Source organism: Gracilinanus agilis, chromosome 2 (assembly GCF_016433145.1).
Source record: "Gracilinanus agilis isolate LMUSP501 chromosome 2, AgileGrace, whole genome shotgun sequence".
Taxonomy (NCBI): Eukaryota; Metazoa; Chordata; class Mammalia; order Didelphimorphia; family Didelphidae; genus Gracilinanus; species Gracilinanus agilis.
The window spans coordinates 421,948,660-421,973,676 of NC_058131.1; the positions used below are offsets into that span (position 1 = coordinate 421,948,660).

At 34.9% G+C, this 25,017-nt stretch overlaps 1 protein-coding gene and 1 non-coding gene across 2 annotated transcripts in view; both read right to left on the reverse strand.

Moving 5' to 3' along the window:
• PPP1R13B (protein phosphatase 1 regulatory subunit 13B) overlaps positions 1–24,741 on the reverse strand; it is a 127,769-nt gene extending 103,028 nt beyond the window's left edge. The window contains exon 1 of the mRNA XM_044664644.1: positions 24,592–24,741. Coding sequence (XP_044520579.1) covers positions 24,592–24,600 — 9 coding nt within the window. The 5' untranslated portion in view covers positions 24,601–24,741. The remainder of the gene's footprint in view (positions 1–24,591) is intronic.
• LOC123238553 lies at positions 14,204–14,341 on the reverse strand. The gene has a single exon (XR_006505707.1). It is a non-coding gene; the product is annotated as a small nucleolar RNA U109 (small nucleolar RNA).
• Positions 24,742–25,017: the final 276 nt, after the last annotated feature.

Sequence of the window (25,017 nt, forward strand, 5' to 3'; positions counted from 1 at the left end):
GCTATATGCAGGCTAGTTTAGTACATTTTTTGTTCAGATTATTAAGACAAGACTGCCAATTAAGTTGGTGACTAGAAAGGTCATAGAAAGACAAATTACCTTCATTTAAACTCCAGCAAATAAAGGATCCCAGAAAGGTTCAATGATAAATAAAACTAAAAACACAAATTTCCATCTAGTATGAAAAAAAGACTAGCTGAAGTTATCAGAGGAGATACACCAAAGAAGCCAAGTAAAGCTCTCATAAAAATGTAAGTCAGCAGAAGTAGAGAGAAAACCCACATCAGGGAAGCCAATAAATTCAGGTAAGCATAAAAGCCTACAGAGGCAAAAAGAGGTACCATAATAGGGAATACAAAGCACTACTAATGGAACTTGAAGCCAGATCTCAGCCCATGCATATTAAGACAGAAGGACAGAATCAGTACCTATCTATTACTACACAGGAAGACAGAATATCAGGTCATGCACTGCTTGGGAAGAACAACAAAAGCTAGAATAGAATATAGGGCCAACTTGAACTTGGGGTGGGGTAAGGGAATTAAGGGAAATGTAGTAGGTTTGAAAACATGACTTTCAACAACCCATTAGGCTTGGTGAGGCCACAAAGCAGGAGATGGAATCAACTCCCAAACAAGAGTTTTGCAAGAGTGGCATAAGTCCTAATCCCCCAATGAACTACTTGGAGACAGAAACAGAAACCAAGATTTAAGATAGATGAGGGAACCCAATACCAATCACTCCATCCAAATACTTTACTAATCCAAGCATTATTAATGCTGCTGCTATTAAGACTAAAGAGTAGAAAGGACTACTAAACAAGACCTACTCAACTCATCCAAGAAGACCTGAGGAGAAGCCAAAGCACAAAATCCCAATCCAAGAATTGTGTCTGAAAACCAATAAACAAAACACCAAACACAATGATGAAATTCTAAAAAGAGATAAAGCTGGGGGGGGGGGGGGGGGATCACAAAATGAGTACAAGCAAAGCCTCATAGGGGAAAAAAAATAGCTTGGCCATAAGGACTACAAAAGTACCTGGAAGAAAGGAAGCAAGAGAAAAAGATAAAGTTAGACTAAAAGTAGAATTTGGTAGAAAAAAGTGGAAAGGAGGGAAACAAATAGGGTCAGAGAAATATGATGGATCATTTATTATGCTATCAGGCTGTCATTAAGCAAACAAGATAATCCCCACTCTCACAGAATTTACATTCTAAAAGGGAAAGACAAGATAAAAGGAAGTTGGGAAGTATCAGAATGAAGACAAGGCTACTGGTGAGGAAGCAGAGAAATATGGAGAGTCAAGTCAGAAATGAAGAGATAATAAGGAAAAAGACTTATACAAAAATATTTATAACTGCACTCTTTCTGGTGACAAAAAAATTGGTAAATGAGGGGGTGTCCATCAAATGGGGAATGGCTAAACAAACTGAGGTATCTGATGGTGATGGAATATTATTGTGCTGAAAGGAAAGTGAATTGGAGGAATTCTATGTGAACTGGAAAGACCTCCAGGAATTGATGCTGAGCAAAAGGAGCAGAACCAGGAGAACTTTGTACACAGAGACTGATACACTATGGCACAATCGAATGGAATAGACTTCTCTACTAGCAGCAATGCAATGATTCAGGACAATCCAGAGGAACTTGTGAGAAAGAACTCTGGGAACAGAAACATAAAAGAAAAACATATGATCGATCACGTGATTTGATGGTGATATGATTAGGGTTTTGATGTTAAAAGATCACTCTATTGCAAATATGAATAACAAGGAAATAGGTTTTGAAGAATGATACATGTATACCTCAGTGGAATTGCCTGTCAGTTTGGGGAGGAGGGAAGGAAGGAAGAAAAGAAACATGAATTATGTAACCACAGAAAAATATTCTAAATTTTAAAAAAATGAAAAGAACACAGTCTGGGCTCCTCATTAAAAGGCAGTACAAGTTAGGGATTCAACTAACCTCAAAAAGGAAACCTCTCCAGGCTGAGAAGGATGTTAATGAAAAGGTTAAGTTCAACGAATAATTGGAGTTGGGAATACTTTAGAACAGAGTATAGAAAAACTTGCCCAAATAGTGGACTACTTGAAAAATAAGATGAAGCAAAGAATTCAATGACTCCAGAATACAACATTACATATTAGACAAAAATAGACAAAAACGTAAGGCACTAACCATAAAAACCAACTAACCTGGAAAATAGGTTAAGGATAATTTAAAATTCTCTGATATTTCAAGATATCAAAAGAAAATAGTCCCAGTCTATTAGAACCGGAGGACAAAATAAAACTCTAAAATCTACCAATCATCTCCTGAAAATAAAAGTCCCAAGAATGTGATAGCTAAAATCTAGAATTTCCATCCCCCCCCCCAAAAAAATACTCTGAAAATCCAAAGAGAAACAGTTGAACCAGTCAGGTTCACATATGAACTGGCAGTTTGTACTATTTGAATGAAAGAAGATTCTATAATACAATATTCCAAAAGGCAAAAGATAAATGCTTACAACTAAGAATAACTGTGTAGTAATAATGCCACTGGCGGGAAGGGATGCCCTTTAAAGAATAAAGGACTTTCTAGCATTTCTGAAGGAACTTTGAAAAGCAAACCCTGAAGAGTCCAGAGAAATCTACAAAAGTTAACTTATCTAACAACTAGAAAGAATTGTATGACAACATAGTGCTAACATTCTAATAAGGGGGAAAAAATTATAAGTGTTACCTCAGAATCTCAGGGTTTTCCAAAAGTTTTGAAGGAGTATAAATTTTTTAAAGAGGTTCTGTAGGTGGAATAGCTTTGTTCTGAGGCCATGAAGAAGGGAAAGAGAGAAGAGAATGTTCCGTATAGAAAGAAAGAAGGGGTAGTATCTGCTAAACTAAGAAGAATATAAATATAGTGAAGAAATAGAGTGGGCATTAGATGAACCTTGTTCTTATAAAAATAAGGTAAAGGGGGCAGCTGGGTATCTCAGTGGATTGAGAGCCACGCCTAGAGATGGGAGGTCCTAGGTTCAAATCTAACCTCAGACACTTCCTAGCTGTGTGGCCCTGGGCAAGTCACTTGACAACCCCCCCCCTACATTGCCTACCCTTACTACTCTTCTGCCTTGGAGCCAATACAGTGTTGACTCCAAGACAGAAGGTAAGGGTTTAAAAAAAAAAAAAAAAAAGGTGGAAACCGCATACACACAGTTTGGTGCAGAAAAAGCAAGCAACAGAGAAGTAAATGGGAATTGGTAGGGTTAACTGAAGTTAAAAGGAAGGATAATACTAGGAAGAAAATAGCTGCAAGTCAAGCAAAATTCCCTAATCCTGAGGGGAGATTAAAAGGGAAGAAATGAAAAGAATGAGTCTAAAGTTGTGCCCATCAATTAGGGAATGGCTAAACAAATTGTGATATATAAATGTAATGAAATATTATCACACTATAAAAAATTACAAAGGAAACAAGTGTTGAGAATCTTGGACAGGGCGAATTGATGTAAAATGAGCTATAATTTATACAATATAACAACACTGTGAAGACAATTTTAAAAGATCTTGGAACTGATCAATGTAAAGGCCAATGTCTCCAGAGCCGCTGATGAAACATACCCATCTCCTGAGAGAAATGAAAAACTCAAAGTACAAGAAAGAGGCACACATTTTTGGACAAAGCCACTATGCTTATTGGTTTTTAAGAATCTGGCTGTTTTATTTATTTTGGTTTTTTTTTTTTTATGAGGGTAAGGAAATTTGAGGGTAGAAAAGGAGTTAACAATATTAATCCAAAAAAGGAACAAGTCTTTTTTAATGAACAAAAGAGAACAGACAGAAATTCAAAAGGAAGCAGAGAAAAAGCAGGATAGGTTAAAAAAATTTTTTTTAATTTAGAATATTTTTCCATGGTTACATGATTCATGATCCACCACACACACACACACACACACACACACACACCCCACCCCGATCTTTCCTCCCCACTCCCAAAGCTAAAAAGCAGTTCCCCTGGGTTATACACGTATCATTGTTCAAAACCTATTTCCGTATTATTCATATTTGCAGTAGAGTGATCTTTTAACATCAAAAGCCCAATCATATCCCTATCAAATATCAATCATATGTTTTTCTTCTGCATTTCCGTTCCCACAGTTCTTTCTCTAGATGTAGATAGCATTCTTTCTCATAAATTCCTCTGGATTGTCCTAGATCGTTGCATTGCTGCTAGTAGAAAAGTCGATTACATTTAATTGTACCATAATGTATCAGTCTCTGTGTACAATGTTCTCCTGGTTCAAGCAGGAATAGTTTAAACATAATGTGTGGAATTTATTTTATACTTTTAAAAATATGAAACATTAATTCTTTCACATAGCAATGTTTTGGGGTGTAAGTTCAATACAATTTTAAAATAAATCAAAGGGCTGAAGGGGGGGAGATGAACTTTTAAAAGTCAGCATGAGTTCACCATGAAGAGGTCACACCGGTAACTTTGTTTCCTTTCCTGACAGTTACTAAACAGATGATATGGGGAATTTTATAGAACAAAACTTCAGCAAGGCATTTAATGGCTCTCTCAGATTTTGCTATGAGAATATGGAGAAGTGTGGCAGGGGCCAAAAGAGGGCCTGCTTTTGCACAGCTACCTAAGAATGGTTTTTATATTTTAAAATAAAAGTTTATTTTTAAATTTCAAAATATAAAAACCATTCTGAGCTCATGAACTGTATAAAAACAGGTGCTGGTGCATTTGGTCCCAGCAGACCAGTTTATTGACCCTTGAGAGAGATAGTTAAGTGGATACAGAGCTGATTACAAATCCAAAGTGTAGTCATAAATGCATTGCTAACCTGAATACCTTGGATGAAGGAATAGATGATGTGCTAATTAAATGTGGACAAGGAAGGAAGCTGAGAATAGCCTACAAATTGGACTGTAGACAGAATTTGGGTTCCAAATATCTTGAAAAGCTAATAATGGGCTGAATCTATAAACATTGTATTTAATAAACATAATCATATATTCAATCTTTAAAAAAATACACCATTCTGCAATGGCTTGATTCTTCCCTGAACCTTTAAAGAAAAAATCTATAGAAGTAGCATGATATTCTGGCAAAAACATTAGATTTGTATAATTCCTTTAGAGTTCAGTAGCGACACCTCCTACAGATTATTTAGTCTCTGTGGTTGTTCTAGGTTTCCCTTTCTCTAACCTGTTTTCTTCACCCTATTCCCCAGTACACAGAGTCTAATTTGATTCTAGGAAAGTTCTCAAACCAGAGCATGCTTATTTTTTATTTTGCTTTAATCCAATCCAACCCCAGATTATCCTCAATCCATTCCTCAGAGGCAGGCTAGGTGGGGTGATTTTGCTTTAATCCAGCCCTATCCCAGAGTATCCTCAAATCACTCCCAGAAGTCTAAGCAGGCCTAAGGAGAAATTCAGGGACTTTCTGAGATAAGGCATTTCTCACTCACCAATTCCTTGACTCCTTTTTTCCTCCAACACAGATATTAGATCATAATGTTTTTACTAGGCAAGTAGGAAAAAATATGTGTACTTTTTTTGGTACCTCTATTACCCAGAGTAGAGAGAACTAGATATTTTAAGTTCTTTGTAGGCTCATGAGTATATTTTTGCTGGATTTCATACTTGGAGGTATATTGTAAAGTACTAAAATCTGATATATTTGATATTCATGAAATATTTTACTAAATTCATGCTTTACTATAATTGTAGTTTTTTTAGTTTATTCATCTACAAAATGGCAGTAACAATTATACTAACTACATTTTCAAAAGTCTAATGTGAGGTAAAGCACTTTAAAAACCTTAAAGCATCATATAAATAAATGTTAATTATTAAGTCAACAAGCATTTATTAAGCACTGAATAATAATAGCTAGCATTTCTATGGCTCTTCAAGGTATGTAAAGTGCTTTACTAATATTATCTCATTTTATGCTCACAAGCACTATAAGAGGAAAGTGCTATTATTATGCTCATTTTACAGATGAGGACAATGAAACAAATAGTGGTTTGTCCAGGGTTGCATAGCTAATCTAAGGACTCACATGTGCTACACAAAGCTAAAGATTAAATATGTATTCTCTACATTCTCATACAGCTGCCACACCAGTACAAGCCCTTATCACCTAATAACCAGACTATTGCAATAAAGGAGAAGGGATTAGGCATTTATTAAGTATCAACTCTTTAGCACTAGGCTAAACACTTTACAACTTTGGCTATCTCTTCCACATTGTAGGCATTAGGGGTGCAACATCCCTGTGATCTGGAAAATCTGTATAAAATATTTTGGCCTTCCTCTTGTACCAGAAGTCTGAATTTTTTTAAAGGATGCTTACAGGATCTTATTGTAAAAAATGAAAATGAGGCTGTGGTCAAAGTAAGTTTCTGATGAGCATATCTCTTAGCCATACAAGAAAAGCCCAGTGAGTTTGTGAATTAATTAAATTGCATTTGATGGTAGCAACTTTAGAAATGTGTCCAAAGAAATTCAACTTAAGACCATTAGTTTTTTGCATCATAATCATGTGTTTGGGATTAATTATCAGTATCTGGCAGTACCTATTTGTGTGAAAATTGATGAAACATGCAAAATCCCATTACTGAACAGCATTAGTAGATGAATTTTGCAATCAATTTTGATGATAGGAAATTTGAATTTTGAACCCTCATTTAAGGCAAACATGATCTCACTCTGCCAAAAGTGTTCCCCCTCAAAAAATCATTCTCACTAATTGACCTGCATTAGATTTTTAAAATTCAATTATTATGTTTTTTTATTTCATCAATAAAAAATTTGTGGAAATTTGTTTTCTCTCCTTATACCACATCATATCCTCAATTTTTCCTCTTAGCCCACGAAGCATAAATATTTACTATCTGGCCCTGTATAGAAAAACTGCCAATCTCTGGCCTAGAGCAGTGAGAAGTTAAGTGATTTGCCCAAGGTCACACAGCCAAGATGAGTCAGAGGCTCTCCTGACCCAGAGGTGGTCTCCGTATCTGCTTTTCATGAAAGCAGCAAACATTTATATGCTACCTTAAGGTTTGCAAAATGCTTTGAATGTAACCTCACTAATCCTCACTAAATGGGTGAACTATGAGTATTCTCAATACTATAACAATCATTTTCAAATTTGGAGATTATACATACATATTTTCTATAATGTCTCATACAATTATATGATCAGGTAGGGGTTCAACAGAGCTATTTCAAATTAATCTGCTTCTTTTAAGCAACCTTATAGGACTCAGGGTCTCAATATGAAAGTTAAGTCACTGCTATATGAGGGGGAGGGAGATGTAGGAGTAAAACTGAATGAAATACTCCAGATAATTTTAAATTAAAGGATTTAATCTCCCCTCAGGATTAGGGAATTTTGCTTGATTTGCAACTGTTTTCTTCCAAGTATATTTAAAGCAGGCAAAAATCTGTATTCTAATTCTACAATGAGCTATTTCCATAAATATACATATATGTACATAGACATGCATACATATAACTTCTTTAAAATATTCAAACAATACAAACATCATTACTCTTTTATGAACAACTTCATTATATATTTCCTCATATCTTGACTGTCTATAGCTAAGATATATTTATGCCTACAAAAAAAGTTATCTATCTGCCAATCCAAAAGTTTATGCTTAGCATTTTCCCCTAAAATAAAAGCACAATAAAGAATCAGTAGAGTTATCCTCAAATTAAAATAAAATATATAAAAATGGGGTATAAGAAAAGCACATATATACAATTTCACACAACCAGGGCACTATTATTACTGGCAAGTAGCATCTCAAATAAAAACTAATCCATGTATTTATATACTGTATTTATAAAGAAAAAGCAAAACTCCACACTATTCCTACCTTTCGGTCAATTATTCTTTCCACTTTCTTATTTTTCTGTTTAAATCCGGTTCTTGACAACCAAGTTTTTTCTTTTATCTTGCTTATAATCCTTTTTGTCACCATTTTAAAACTATTTTCTATGTGCAGTGCAATAAACTAAAGTAGAAAGCCAAAGTGACAGTGCCTATAGACTAAAATTTTAAAATCTGTTCATTACAGAAAGGAAAATTCTTAAATAGATGTCTCTCAGGCAGTCATCTGAATTCAAGTACTAATGACATGAGACCTGATAAGATGTTCTAATGAAACAAGCCAGACCATAGTTATGACAGCAGAATGATATGCTGGATAAAGTTTCACCTAATTTGGTAAGTTCCCTGGAAGAGAAAGTTCAATATTAACATTATTCAGTAGCTCTCTGCAACTAGGAATTAGGAATGAGAAGAAAAGACAAAAAAAAGTAACAAAATCTTTCATTTCCATGTGAAAATCTTCTAATAATATTCCTAACATGCTCTGTAAAAGAATACTAGGAAATTTTCCCTTTTAAAAAGACATTTTATGTAGAAATATGTTTCACATGATCACACATGTATAACCTTGACTAAATTGCTTACTGTCTCAGGGAAAGGAGAGGGGAGGGAGGGAGAGAATTTGGAATTCAAATTTTTAAATAATGAATATTTAAAATTGTTTTTACAAGTAATTGAAAAAATAATGTATTTTTAAAATTAAAAATAAATGACATTTTAAACTAAAAAATAATTGAACTACTTAAAACCCTTTAACGTTTGTAAAGCACTTCAATTATCTCATTCAAGAATCATGGCCACCTGTGCAGCACGGTCAAGTGTTATAATTCCTATCTAACAGCTGAAAAAAATGGGTTCAGGTGAAGAGTTTCAACGTCTTGTCCAGGGTCTTGCCCATATACCCTATTTTTGATAAGGTATGGTGAAAGAACTCAAACCTTGATCTGTTCTTAGTCCAACTTTGGCACCCTCTACATCATACCATAATAGCCTCTCAGAAACTGAAGTTACCAACTCTCAAAATTAAAATCAAAATGCCTTTCAATTTATCCTCACCGTGTGTTTACTACTCACCTACAGGTTTCTATATCTACCAAGGCTGTGTGGCTGAGTTCTGGGGCTGGTCACTGGTGCTTTATAAGAGCAAAGTCCACAACAACAATAAACACACATTGAGGTATAATTAACAAGTTTATGGTTTGGGATAAAGAAAGCATAGGATTTAGGAGTCTGAGCAAATGGGTTTCAAAATCCCAGATATGCAATTTATTATTATCTCAGTAATCTTGAGTTACTATCTCCCTAGTCTTCAATTTATCTATAAAATTAAAGAGAACTAGGTAGTCCGTTTCCTTCTATCTCTGATACTACAAAATATAAGTATTCTTTTACCCTTAATGCACACATTGTCATTTCCATTAACTATGAGTGTCCCTTAAGGCTCTTTTATCCTATTCTCCCCTTTTACTGTCTTGCTTCGTGATTTTATCAGCTCCCATGATCTCAATTATCTTTATGAAGATGATTCCCATAACCTATTTATATATCCAGGTGTGAACTCTCCTGAGCTATAATTTTTTTTTGTTTGCTTGGTTTTTTATCACCTACATGTTGGGACATTTCAAACTGGATGTACTACTGCTATCCCAAAGTTAACAAGTCCAAAACAGAACTCATCATATCCTACCCTCCATCCTCTCTTTCTTCCCAAATTTCCTATTTTGAAGGGCCCCATCATCCTTAATCAGATTCAAAACCTTCCAAAAAACTGTCAAACTCAATTCTTCTCCCTCACTCATGCTACATATCCAATCAGTGATTTCTTCTAAATTTCTCACAGGTGTCTCCTCCTCTCCACTTACAATCCCAACCCACACTGGGTTTCCATAGAGACTATTCCAAGAGTCTTCCCATTAGACTCCTTAGCTCAACTAACCCTCACCCTTACCCTCTCTACTCCAATTTATCTTCCACTGAGCTGCCACAGTGATTTTCCTAAATGATAAGCCTGACCATGTCACCCCTCTGTTATCAAGACCTTCCAAAAAAAGTTCCTCTAGAATCAGTTATTAACACTTCTTTTTGACATTTAAAACTCTTTATAAACTAGACCCGTTCAATCTTTCCAGGATTTTTACATACGACTATTCCCTCCCCCCTCCCCACCTTCAGCTACACCAGCCTTTTGATATTTTTCTAACACATGACACTCCAATGCTTTATCTCCCACCTCCATACCTTTGCAACATCTGCCCAGCAATACCTTAACTGTTCTTCCTCTTAATGTTTGGCTCTTAGAATCCCTGATTTGCTTTTAAGAATCAGTGCCATCCCAGAGAAGATATTCTTGCAGCTGTCCAATCCCTCCCCATCCAGTGTCTTCCCCTCTACCTTCCATCTATTTATCTTGTAAGTAAATGTCCTACATAGACACCTTGTTTTCCCCTGTTAGAATGTAAGCTCCTTGAGAGCAGGGACTGTTTTGTTTTAATCCTCAGTTTAGGTACAGTGCCTGCCCAAAGAGAGTACTTTAGCAAATGCTTTTTTAAACTGATTTTCAAACAATAAAAGAGTGATCATGCCTTTCCTTCCTTCGAACCAGGAAAAGTGATATAATTTCAGTCCTAATGTCTGGCTATAGTTTTTACAACTACCTTTGTAGGCTAGTCTGACAAGAACCCCAACAATAGAATCATATAACAGCAGCAGAAAAAAGCATTTCAGTCTGCAAAGTCCTTTATTTACATGTACCAGGCTCTTCATTGCCCTTTGGGTCACTCATAATTCTGATGCTTTATTTCAACCACAGCCATGGTATGTACCACCATAATGTATATATTATAACATGATACTATCATCATATCAACAAACTATTGAAATTTAAAACATGGGTTTCTTTTTTAGGAAGCAGTTTGGGATCATTTTCCCAAAAGCAAACCTTGCTCTCTCATAACTAATTCAAATATAGATCTAGCTTTTCACTTAGCTACAAAGCCTGCCCAAATTATAGACATAAAACAAACACACACATACACACACACACTGACTCAAGCAAGAGGTGGCCCATTCAATTGCATATAAAATGCTAGACAAAAAAAAAACATTCTTTATTTGGTTTTCCTTATGTGAACTGTCACACAAATTACAGTGGGTCTCACTTAGGAAACTGCAGCATCCTGACATTTAATGCTATTAGTACAAGGTCATTTAGAAAACTTCACCATCTACATCTTCTATTTGGGCTCTGGATTATAGCATATATTTTGACTGGAAAAGGTTTTAGAGGTCATCTAGTTCAATCATCTCATTTTACAAATAAGGAAACTGAGACCCACAGAGGTCAAGTGACTTGGCATGGGTCACAAAGGTAAAGTGACAGAGCCAGAATTCAAACTTAGATCTCCTGACTTCAAGGCTCATCCCTTTTTCCATTGCACCAGGCTTCAGCAAACATCTTTGATAGTAAATACAACCCTAATTTGTCTTAGTTTTAATATCAATAATCAAAGGATCACTTAACAAATTTCTCTGTATGTCTATCAAGGAATCTTTATACAATCCTAACATTTAGATTCATTAAGCATGAAATAAATGCAAATTAAAACTTTATAATAAAATTTATCAACTTGGCATAAGATGAGAAAATTTTGGCAGAACTGGGGGAAAAGTATATTAGTTCATCTCCGGTGAAGATTTAAAATAATCCAACTATCTGGGAAGCAACATGTAATTCTAAAATAAAAATTACAAAATTTTTCAAATCCTTTTTTCACTAGGTTTGTGAAAAGATATGGATAAAATTCTCTAGTGCAATATATTAACAAAAGGTTGGAAACAAACTGTCCAACAAATGGCTGAATAAATTATGGTACAAGAATGTAACAGAATACTACATGAAACAGAGAAACATCAAGTAAATGCAGAGTAAAGAAAACAGAACCAAGAGAATAATGAACTAGATAATGTACACTACATCTAGTGAAGGATGACATTTAACAGCAGCAAATTCAAATACAGTGGACTAAATTGACAGAATCCTGTTAAAAACTTAAAGCACACAATCTCCATTTCTTATAAGTTAGAGCGTACAGATACAGTCATTGCACTGTAATATTTTGCTTAACTATTTGCAGGAAATGTAAAGATGGTTTGTAATTCTGGTTTATATACTCATATAATACAAAATTTATAAATCAAACCTAGGTGTGGGAGATATGTTGTAGAGCTTTGAAGATGGCATTTTGCTTTACCAAGTCAAATATATTTTGCAATCTAATAACTCATACAATGGTTTGTTTTAGACAACTTCCAATCAAAATTTAATTCTGAAGTAAACAGCTATTGAAAATCACTGGTAAAAACCACTCACATTTTAATCAAATATATTGTCAACACAAATGTTGATCATTCATAAAGATGAGAATGAAAAAGTAGCAATATGTCAGTAGTCACTGATATCCCTTCAATCATTTTTCATAATACTGTCCATAATTTTTTTAACTCTTTCATATCTTCCATTCATACAGATATCCTGAAAATAAATTTAGTACTTTCAAAACTGTATTGTTTTATTGTCTCCAGAACAAATTTCTTCCATGTGTAATTTTTCTTTTGATTTTCCTATCTTCTTTAGAACTATTTTAACTTTTCTCTTATTACATTACAGGGAGTCTAAATGTTCTGGGATTCAAGGCAGTCATTGATTATAAAAATAATTTAGAGAAATGCTGATAGATCTTTTATTTTCAAAATGCATTGAGTGTTATTCTTTTAAAAAAGTTTTGAGTTCCAAATTCTCTTCCTCCCTACTGCCCCTCCCCAATCCACTGAGAGATTCAGTAATATATCAATAATACACATGAAACTATGCAAAAGTAATTTCCAGATATTTTCCATTTTGGGGCCATCAATGAATGCCTTTAGAAATATGTGGCTTAGTTTAGTCTCACACCAAGCTTTCAAGTTGATTTTTTTTTAAATGCTACTGCTCTTTGTTTCACAAAGCAAGTTTTGCAAATGAGATTATATTCTAAATTGGTGTTATCCTTAGTTGTCAAGTCTCTCCTTATGACAAGCATATCTATAGTGTCTGCTAGCTCAAACTATTTTTGAGTTCTTAGGCAACCTCATTGTACAGACTACTTTTATCAGTTAAATTCTGCAAACCACGATAGTCTGTAACAAGCTCTTTTCCTTTATTCATTTCTATTTTTCTGTACCAATAGTTCTTATTAGATCTATAATAGCTACATGGCAAAGGCATCTAAATAACACAGTACAGAACCAGGCCTGAAGTTGGAATGATGTGGGCTGAAATCTGGCCTCAGATACTTCCTAGCTATGTTATCCTAGACAAAACATTTAACCTCAATTGTCTAGCCCTTGCCAAGCTTCTGTCTTATACTTAGTGTCAATTCTAAGACAGAAGGTACAGTCTTTTTTTTTTAACTTGTTGCATGCAGTGTCTTTTTTTAATCATTAAATTTTTTGTCTAATTTCATGTTGATTTTGACTGGTGTTCTTAGAATTAAGTAGTATAAATCCACACATAATTGGCTACCAACAAGGGATTCTTAATTATTTCTTAGGATTTCCTAGCCATTCTTGTCTTTTAAGATAAAATTTAATTTTTTACATATTTTCATAAAATATCTCCTCTTCTACATCAGATATTGACATGATATAATTGTCTTCAAGCTTTTAGTTTATGATCATCATGAGCATTGCCAGACAAAGTGGCAGTGGCCCCATGAAATAATGTTCCAATGCAAAGAATGCACAATGAAATAAATTAACTTCACATTGTTTCCCTTTCTAAGGAAGATCTATGAAGAGCCATCCTTCTATTTAGCTACATTTTCTTTTTATCTTCTAGTTTCTGTTGTAATATAAAGGTCAATAATGATGTTTCAGTTCCAGTTCATAGGTTGTGGAACCAAAATTTCATATTTACAGTACAGCCTCAGAACAATAGGTTCAGCATGCTTTACCTCCCTTTGACCACTTAATATAGAAACTGAAAAGGCTACATATGACTGAGGACCATTTTACAGTGTTTGTTTTTTCATGTGTTGTCAAGGTCAAAGAATTCACCCTACTAGAAATAAACCTAAACCTTATCAGATCTTTCTTAGGCTCCATCTGCATTGCCTTCAAGAACCCAGGATCACCTTAATGCCATGAGGTAGCTTAAAAGTGAATCTTCTGAGAAGAAAAAATGTATATAATGTCTTCTAAACTCTATCACAAGTAACATGTCTTAATATGCTGGATGATTAAAAAAAAAAAATTCAGGTTTCTTCAATGTAGGAGAATTATACTACCACTCAGCCTTTTCTAAAAGACTGGCAGCCCTGAACACTCCAATGTTTTCTATAGCATGCTTTGAATATATTTATGCTCCTATTGGAGTCAGAAGCACAAAAAATTCTACATGCAGTAAGAGTTAAAATACAACACTAGATACCAAGTATACAATAATGAAGGCATTAAACAAAGTGCTTCAATCCCTTTCTACTACAACTATAATAGGATTTTTAAACAACACAGCTGAATAAAACAAGTGACTTTGCCTGTAATCTTCTGCTCTTAATAAACTGAAGAAATAAACTAAAATAAATAAAAATCACTTAAAACAAAAATACAACAAAAGGAAGAAATCAAATGCAAATTCTAAATTGAGATTATCTAGCCAAAAATTGAAAAGAAAGTCTTCATACACACCAAAATATTTATAGCAGCATTTTTTGTGATAGCAAAAATTTAGATACTCATCAACTAGCAAATGGCTAAATAAATTGTGCTATAGGAATGTAATGGAACAATACTATACTATAAGAAATGATGTGGGAGGTGAATATAGAAGTACAGAAAGATATACATGAACTGATGCAGAAAGAAATTTTAAAAATTGAGGAAACAATATATACAATAACTACAAGAGTGTAAATAGAAAGAACCAGATACAAAAAGATCAAAAGCAAATGTAACAAAATTATAACTATCAAGCATGTCTCAAAGAGAAATGAGAGGACACCCCAACCCACACTTTCATGGATAGAAACCCATAGGTCTTACATACACGATTTCAGAGTTTTTCCTTATATCAACCAGTTGTGCTGAAAAACATTATTTGTTATATGGGATGGCTCTTTCGGAGGGAAACAATACTGGGATAATTACGAAGATGTAAAAAACAAGAATTCAATAAAAACTTATTTTTAAAATAAAAAAAATCCAACTCTAATATTACTCTTAAACATACTGCAAATTAAGATGTCTGACTTAATATAACACTGGAAAATACAGGCCAAGCTGAATATCATTATTTCGCATCAAATCAAATAACCAACTGTATTTTGGGGCACAAGATATGTCTATGACTTATTTACATTCACAGATTGCCTTAAAAACAACTAAAGAGGGGGCAGCTGGGTAGCTCAGTGGATTGAGAGCCAGGCCTAGAGACAGGAGGTCCTAGGTTCAAATCCGGCCTCAGACACTTCCCAGCTGTGTGACCCTGGGCAAGTCACTTGACCCCCATTGCCTACCCTTACCAATCTTCCACCTATAAGTCAATACGCAGAAGTTAAGGGTTTAAAATAAAAAACAAAAAACAAAAAACAAAAAACAAAAAACAAAAAACACAAAAAACAAAAACAACTAAAGAGGGATCCATTTAGTTTCTTACCTCCCACTACAAGTCTTAAGTTAATGCTTTTCCATATCTAGAAGAACTTTAAAGCCAGAATAAAAAAAATAGAAATAATATGGTCCAAAACATTTTTTCTCCAATTTTACAAATAAAAATCTTGCAGTTCAGAGAAAAGAAGAAATTTGTCCAAGAGGGCACAATTTAAGTGACAGAGACTAGCACCCAAGTCTGTCTACTTGCTCTCTTTACTAAAAACTAATTCAAACATTTCTCAAAATTAATTTTTAAACCCTGTGTGTATCACTTTTAAGATAGTATACATCTCAAAAAAACATTCATATATAAATTCTTTATGTAATTGTTCAGAATGTAGCCAAGCTACATCAGAGTACATTTTTACTTGTTTCATGAAATTCTTAATTCACATTCTTTTTTTAAAAATTAAAATGTCATTCAGTTTCTGAGAACAGATTAAATGTCCAGAGATCAAGAATAAATGAGCACTCGAGCTGCACAATCACTGAGAACCATGGGCTAATGTAGGGTAAATACCCCCACACAAACTCTGTACTGGAACAAAATCAATCAATGATGAAAACAGATTGAGGTGATTCTAAAAAATTATTCCTCAGGCTCACAAAAATAAAAAAACTACTTAACAGTACTTAAAATAATCTAGATTAGTTAGATCTAAGCAAAACATTATTCAAGATTTTATCATTAATTATGGAGCTCCTCAGACTTGCCAAGATTTCAAATATCAGCTAATTGTGTTACTCTATGTTGTATGATAGTAAAACTTATAAAACTTATAAAAAAAAAAGCCCTTTCCAGTGCCAGTTGATCTGATTCCTCACCAAATTCTAATAACAAAACAGACTCGGTAAAATCTGCTTCTTTCCAATTACTGTATAGAGATCTCACTATCTCATTAAAGTACTAGCAAGTCTCTCAAAGGACCCTCATTAATAACCAGTTTGATTATTTGGTGTCTCTTATAAACAGTGAAATTTAAAGCTATTTTTCAAGCTCAAAAATAATTAAAAGGGCCCCATTTTTTTTTAAAAACAAAATTAGGTGATTTTTCTAATAAAATACACAGAATGGCATATTCTTCACATAGATTGCATTCATTGCCCTGTGTACTACAGCTTTTTGATCATGTTAAACTGCCACAGAAGTTAATAATACAGTATACTAACTGAACTTAAGATATATTTATTTTAATCAACGATATGAACTTATGACCTCCATTCTCTTCTTTCCAGAACATCTAGTTTTTGCATCATTATTTACTACACTACACTCTCAATTCATACTAAACAGCAATTCTTTTCTTTTTTCTTTATAAATACTGCCCTTTATCTAAATAATAGTAGCTCTATTGACTAATATTGATAGGAGAGTTATTTATAAACATTTTTTTCATCTGAACCTCACAACAATCCTATATAGTCAGTCACCTCTGGAGAATATATGTATTTAAAAATTAAGCCTTTCCCCACCATGTGATTCAAATGAACTCATTATAAGAGCTGGAAATCAACTTGGAAAAACACCTAGTATAAACTCATATTACAGACAAGAGAAAAGAGGTTCAACACATTTCAAATCAAGGAAAAAAAAACATCCATCATCACCTCTTTTATTTTTAAAAACTGATTCCACCAAAAAAAATGTCAATAAGATCAAAAGACAGTAAAAAGAAGGTAGAGGACATTTATAAAACATTTTTCAAAAGCACAAAAAGGAGCAGGATAGTATTGGTACTACCACAATAAATTTTATTTTATAAACACACATACAAAAACAAGCTATTGTATATAGATTCCCTGCTTCATACACAATTCACATTTTCTAGATATCTTTGCATATGGATGTTGCTTTTTGTTGGTGATTTTCTACTTTAAAATGAAAAAAAATTATTTTAAATGCAGTAGAAAAAACAAAGGGTTTATTTACACCCAAAAAATTTGGGTTAACATTAAATTCTACTTTAGCTATGTAACCTTGTACAAATATGACTATCCCTTCTCATCAGGCTCAATTCCTTCATTTGTAAAGTACAGACTGAACTTAAGTGTTATCAAGGGTCCTTTCAAGCTTTGACATGATGTTCAATCCTGGATTCATTTCACAAATAAAGTCAGGGAAAGGGAAATGACTTGTAAATAACAAATGGTGTTTATGTTTAAGATCTCCTTTCTTTTCAAGTTTCCAGTTTGAGGCTCAATTGCCTCAGATTTCAAGGGAGGACATGGAAATCACTGTAGTTCCAGTTCTCTGCAGACATCCTTACCACAGATTCAGGGTCCAGAGACTAGAAAGCCTTATACTTCCCATGGCACATAGAACTGATAAATAAATAATAAATAAAAGGGAAGAATGGGATGAAAATAAAAGGGAAGAATGGGATGAGAAACAGTTGGTCCAGAATGGAGTTGTGGGTGCTGATTATATTTCTTTTCTCTTACACCATTCCTATCAGGCTGAGTTAGCAGCTCCTTTAATTTAACCCTTTAATGAGGAAAAATATTTGCTCAGAAGATCCTTTACTGTCACCTCCAATACTATTCTAATGGCAAAGAGGAAAATGAAGAGGAAACTAATTATTTAGAGAAAATATATTGTTTATATCGTTCTCCCACAAATGTTAGAGGAATGGAAACGGAAAAGAAGAAAAATAAGTAAAAATACCTTTTAACATTAAATAAGTAACAGAAGGATTCTCATTATCTGATTCCTGACATCCTATTTCATTTCTTTAAAAATATAAATTCACAGACTTCATATCATTATGAATTTTCATTTGTACAACCCATGTTCCAATTTGAGATGATTTTTTTCCAATCACTTTTGCATGGGATAAATTACAATTTTTTAGACACTATACCCAACTTTTTCCCCCATGAAAAAACAATGTAATTGAACTGAATGTGTTATCTTTCTATCTGAATGTGAAGTCCATGAACTTGTTTTTTTGTTTTTGTGTTTATAACTATAATTTTAAGATAGCTGACTTTCCTTTGCAATCCTATATATTTTAATCTATTCTGAATAGCAACCTTGGTCTTAGTGTAAACACTAAGATTTCAAATACATATTTTCTACAAAAACTATTTCATCTAATGTTTTCCTAAAATCTTATATTAAATGTACAATGGTTATAGCCATAAAAGATTTTCTAACAAAATCCAAAACTGGAGTGTAACATTTTTGCTTATGAACTGTTATCAATTAGTTATTATCTCATCTTTGCAAGAAAATAAAGCAAATGATGGAAATGAAAAAATAAAGGTTGCAAAGGAGGTTGTTTAAAACAAGTCTAATTAGTTCTAAAAAGGTAATATGCGAAATAACTACTGAAACAAAAGTATAATGTATCAAAATCATGTCAGATTATCTTTAGAAAATATTCCTCATCCGTACAAACCAAAATTTACTATGAAAACTAGTTTGTATCTAACTTTGCTACAATAATCCAGGTAACACTTTAAATGTCACACTTAACTCTAAAAGATACAAAATTGTTGGTTATTTATAAGAGAATATCTTAATGATACCAACTTTTAAGTCAATTTTTTGAGTGCTATAAAACAGGTGCATTTTACTTAACATTCAACTTTAAAGCTTAGGAACTACCAAAAAGGGAAGGAGGAAGGCAGTTCCAGGAAGGAGTTGAGACAAAAAAAAATCTAGAAATCTTTTAAACGTCCTCTAGGGCATAAAAATATTGGTTCATCAAAATTTCATTTGTAAGTAACTTTCCTGGGGACAATGAAGAGCCAGTTACAAAAATGTACTGTTATTTAACACTTTGGTCCTTTGGTAACAGTTAAACACTTTTAGAGGATCATAGGATTGTATATTTAGTGTTGGAAGCTATCTTAGAAGCTATAAACTCTCATTTTACAGAGAAAACTGAGGCACAGAAATGTTAAGTGACTTGCTTAGGGTCACATAGCTATTAAGTGGCTAAGGCAGGATTTGTACCCAAATCTTTCTGATTCCAAAGTTCAGTGTCCTATCCACTAAGCCAACTTTTAGACATTTTAAGCTTGATAATCAACAACACAAATGTTTAATAAATATGCGTGTTTATACCATAGCCATTTTCCTGCATAACTACCCATTTGAAATTTTGGCACAAGCCACATAATCACATATGAGTTCATAATAACATATAGCTGAAATTTTTAAAATTTACAAACAACTTTTACATGTTTTACAGAATCAGTCAGCCTCAGTGAAAGGACTAGCTGGGTTCAAGTCACTGTCCTGGTCTTTGTATCCCTAGACAAGGCACAACTTCCAATGCTCTAGGCAACTCTCTTAAGACTATAAAGCTACAAAGTGTGGAAATCTAAACTGGCAAAACAAACTTCCTCACCAGAAAATTCCCTGTATCAATGAAATTACGATTCCAATTTCTATCTTTTTTATATATATTCTTGTTTACTCACATAAAACACAGACTCAGTCTCCAAGGCAGAAAGTCCTGTTATCAGGTCCTACACCTGTAAGGTGTAAGCACAGGCAAGCCACTCAGAGTACCAAGGAACTCTGAGATGCTAAATTACAAATTAAGTTACAGTTGCCCACAATGACAAAAATCACAGGTCCCACCCACCCCCCAAAAAACTTCAACAATCTTTTAATGCAGAGGTTCTTTTTAAATCTCCAAAACTATTTTGATATGATTTGTTTTCTCTGTAATCATACACATTTTATTTTATGAATTACAAAACCCAAATCTGAGAAAGGATCCATAGGTTTCACCTAGAGTCCATGTTAACAAAAAAAGTAAAGAACTCCTGCATGAGAGTGCAGCCCTTGGAGTCAGGACTTAAGTTCAGTTGTTGCCTCAGACACTTATTAGATGTATGACCAGTACAGGTCATTTTACCCTGTTTGCCTCAATTTCCTTATCTGTTAAAAGAACTGGAGAAGGAAATGGAAAACCACTGCACTCATGAAGAGTTAGATACAACTGAACATAATATTCTTTTGCAGATGAGGAAACTGAAATTCAGTAAAGTTTTCTTTGTGACTTGCCTTAAACCACATGGTTCATCTCCACAATGTGAATTGCAGAATCAGAATTTAAAAGTAAGTTTGGGGCACAAAACTCAATGCTTTTTCATTATACTCCACTGCTTCTCTAATAGTTGGTTTCTTTCTTTATTTTTTTAAAACCCTTGTCTTCTGTCTTTAGAATTGATACTAAGTATTGGTTCCAACGCTGAAGAGCAGTAAGTGCTAGGCAACTGGAGTTAAGTGACTTGCCCAGGGTCACAAAGCGAGGCCAGATTTGATCCCAGGTCCTACTGTTTCCAGGCCTGACTCTCTATCCCTTGAGTCACCTAACTGTCCCTAGTTGCTTTCTTTAAACCAGGATTAAGAAGTAATTTGGTCAAAAACTAAATGCAAAATAAAGGTATTTTATTTATTAAATTAAATTATCTATTAAACTATACATATATAACATTGAAGGATGTCCAAGCCCATGAAGCTAGTCATTCCTGCTAACCAAAAAAAAAAAAAAAAAAAAGCTTAAAGTAAACCCAATATTCATAGGAAAATATTCTTCTACAACAGGAAGTAAGTTCTATTTTGGCAATGAAGAAAAAACTGTAGCCAGAAAGTAAGGAGTGGCATTTGGATATTTTTTAAACTGTCTTGATCTTTCAATTAGCCAATAAGGAACAATGATAAGCAGTACACACAGAACAGCATACTAAGCAAACCATCGTAGTTTACCAAAAAAATAGTAAGACAGCCATCCTCAAAAAGTTAACTAGAGGAAAAAAATACATGCATGAAAACAAATTATTTAACTGACAAGGTTGCATAAGTACAAATAAATATAGTGCTAACTGAAAAGCTAAATTTTTGAATGTAAAAGAGTGAACAAAATATAGCGGCTGAGTTCAACTTTCCTGAGGCAGTTAGAGACACTACTATGGTAAGATCACCAAAGTCACCCAACCTCACTGTCACATGGGCATAAAACAATGCACTTATTAGGGCTCTAAGATCCACTTGAAACCAAAAAAAGAAAAAGAGATGAGAAAACCCTTCCTTCCGACAACCTTTTGAAACAAACTCTGGCACTATCTCCAGAGGGAAGCCTTTCCTCTTTGCCCTATTTATCAATGCTTGCTTTCTTCTGATTTTCTTGTACTTATTTTTCTTCAATACAATGTAAGCTTCTTAAAGAGGAGCTTTTTAAAAATTGTCTTTGCATACTAAGAGCTATAGTATAATTTATATTTATTTGTACTTCTCCCCCCACAAGAAGAGGAATAATACCTAGCTCACAAAATTAAAGCAAGGTTCTAATCAAATGAAATAATTTAAAGCAGATTGTAAACCTTAAAGCACTATTTATTCTCTTCTACTATTATTAATGAAATTTTCTATGCGGCTTACTTACTTTCCTATTCCCAGCCCCTAGAACCATGCCTTATTTACAAAACACAAACATTCATTTCTATAGCTGTATCTTTAGCTATTCCAAAAGTTTTCAGGTACAAAATTTCTATAAGCTTTTATCTTAAGCGAAACATTCTTCTGCAACATAATATTTACAGTTATGTATCCATATTTCATATCTATAATCATGATCATTACAGTTCCAAAGCTCTAGGTCATATTTTTAGTTTTTATTAAAATACTTGTTTGTGACTAAATTATTTTAGGGTTGGGCTAATTCCTTTAGGAACATAGAAGAAAGTTCTTGGCAGAGCAGATAAAATGCTGGACTTAGTCAGGAGACCTGTATTCAAATCCTAACATTTGCCAGCTATGTGACCTTAAGCAAATAACAACCTCTCTCAGCTTCGGTTTCTCCTCATCTATAAAAATGGGAATAAAATTTATAGCCTCATAAGATTAAAGGTTCAGATGAGACCATCTCAAAATGGTTCTTTAAATATACTCTCCAATTTCTTGAGAGAAAACTTAATTTTAGAGATGTATTCAAGATTATAAATATCAACATACTGTATATATGATTCTAATGAGAGGCAAAATTCTGAATTCTAATCTTAGCTCTAACTTGCTAAGTTGCCCCCTTTCTGGGGCTCAAATTCTTCACCTGTAAAACTGGGAGATTTATGAGATGATGTATCTGCTCTAAAATCCTGCATTTATCAAACTAACAAAATTCAATGAGCCTAATTTATGTAATGAGTTCTACTAACCTGGGTGGAAATCTGATTACAAAGATAACATTAAATGCAATTTCTGTTTTCAAAATGCTTAAGTTTGAGGGAAGCAGAAAATACCAGATATACAGATACAGTAGAGAAATTATTCTGACAACCATTCTTATTTAAATTGTGCAGTTAAAAAAAAGATCATTTCTTTCTTTCCTATGTACAAGTGCAAGTATTGCAAGTCAATGAATGCTTTGCAAAAAGTTAGATGCATTCATTACAAGACAGTGATGCAATGATAACAAATTTTTCCAACCCCTCTCTCCTATCAATATTTAGCATTTCAGTCACACCAAAATATACAATGATGGCATATGGTAAAAATGAGTTCTTAAGGTGTTAGGCTAAATCAATTCACTGAATAAGATTACTGAATGTGACATAATTTCAAAGTAGTTAATGAACATAGCCAAAGAAACCTGAACTTTAAAAAGTGTAGGGAAAAGGAGAAACTACCAACTTTGAATTAAAACTATCATTCCAGACAGCAGAAACCCGAATATTACCACCTTATCAAAACTGATAAAATTCTTCCAGTTCCCAAAATGAACAGGTGCAAGGACTTCATATTTCCATCTTGATTTTCTCTAAAAACTTAAAAAGAGGTCCTAAAGAACTAACAAGGAAGATAAGAAGCAAAGGGCCCCAATGATCTTTTATAAAACTAAGGAAATGCTAAATTTAACTTATCTGCACTTTGGGACACAGCTAAACTATATCCTCCTAGTACTATTTATTTAGAAGGAGAATATAGTTTTCTGGGCTAAAATCAGGCTTCCCTAAATGAATACCATAAGGGATAACAAAAGGGGTAACAATAATGATAAATAATGGAAAAAACTGAGCAACTAAAGGGGATACTCAGGAAGATGGAATGTTTCCACATAACCATATAGAAATGCAACTTAAATGGGAGTTTCTCCAAAAGATAAGCACATTTAACCCTTCGAAAATATCTCTGGTTTTCTTTTTAAGTTCGGTTTAGCCCTTTAATCATAAACCATCTTATTAGAACAGTAGAATTCTGAATATTTAAATTTAATTACCTGCTTCTTAAGCCGATCTTACTCCAAACTAGATTTACCTAGTTTACCTTAGTTTTTTTGATAGTGCTTTTGTGGACAGGTTTTCTTGAAGGGATTGAGAGACAGAAGTAATTGGGGATTACTCTCAAGGCCCCACAGACCTGATGCAGGGCCTGGATCCAGCTGACAAGAGAAGAAGCAGACTATTGCAGCAACTGATCAGAGAGGGCAGAGTGAACGGAAGCCAGGCCTGGACACCCACACACCTGCCTCCTCCTCCTGGGGTTAATCGGACCCGGTACCTTTTACCCCTCCTTGACTTGGGAAAGGGAGTGGGGAGGTTGGAAGTAGGATGGTCACACATAGAGTTGGGCCTGGCCTATTCCTATAGGGGCACAAAGACCACATCATACGATAGAACCGGACTTCCTTCCAGGCAGGACACACATTGACCCGAACGGGAGAAGCCAGGCTTCCTTCCCAGCCGCTCGCTCGCCACCTGGGCCGGTCCTCCCTCCCAGGCACATACACACACTAACTCCGTTCACACTACACCTCCCTCCAGGACGGACACAGATACACAGATACACACACGGAGCCGGGGGCAGCCCGACTAGATGAGCAGCATGACACCATGCACACGTGCGCGCGCGCACACACACCCCACATACACACCCCGGAGCAGCCCGCCCCGCAAACCACACGCACGCGCGGACACACACTCACACTCAAATACACACACGCGCACACACACTCACGCGCACTCCAGCTTCTCCTTCCTTTCACCCACCGGCATCATCTCGGGCAGGCTTCCGGGTCCTTGGCCTCAGCCGCCGCCTAGTTCTGCAGTCCCAGACGCACTGACAAGCTACCAGGTAGACGCGGTCACCGGACTCCCAACTCCGTAGGCGCGGTCGCTCTCGCTCTGCACAGGCCGCGAAGCCGCCGCCACCGTCTATCTCTAAGCCGAGCTAGCTACAGCCCCCGGCGGGGAGAGCCCCAGCCAAGGCCGGGGGCGTGGGGGGAGGGGGGAGTGGCGGTTGCGACAGCGCTGCGGACCCCCACCCCTCTTTCCTCCCTCCCCCCCTCGCCAAGTCCTAAGGCAGGCGGCAGGAGCCTTGGACGCTGCCTACTCGCGACAAGATCCCGCCGCTACTGCTCCAGCTGCCGCGGCCCCCACAGCCTGACCCTCGCCTTTCCTCCTCCTCCGTGAGTC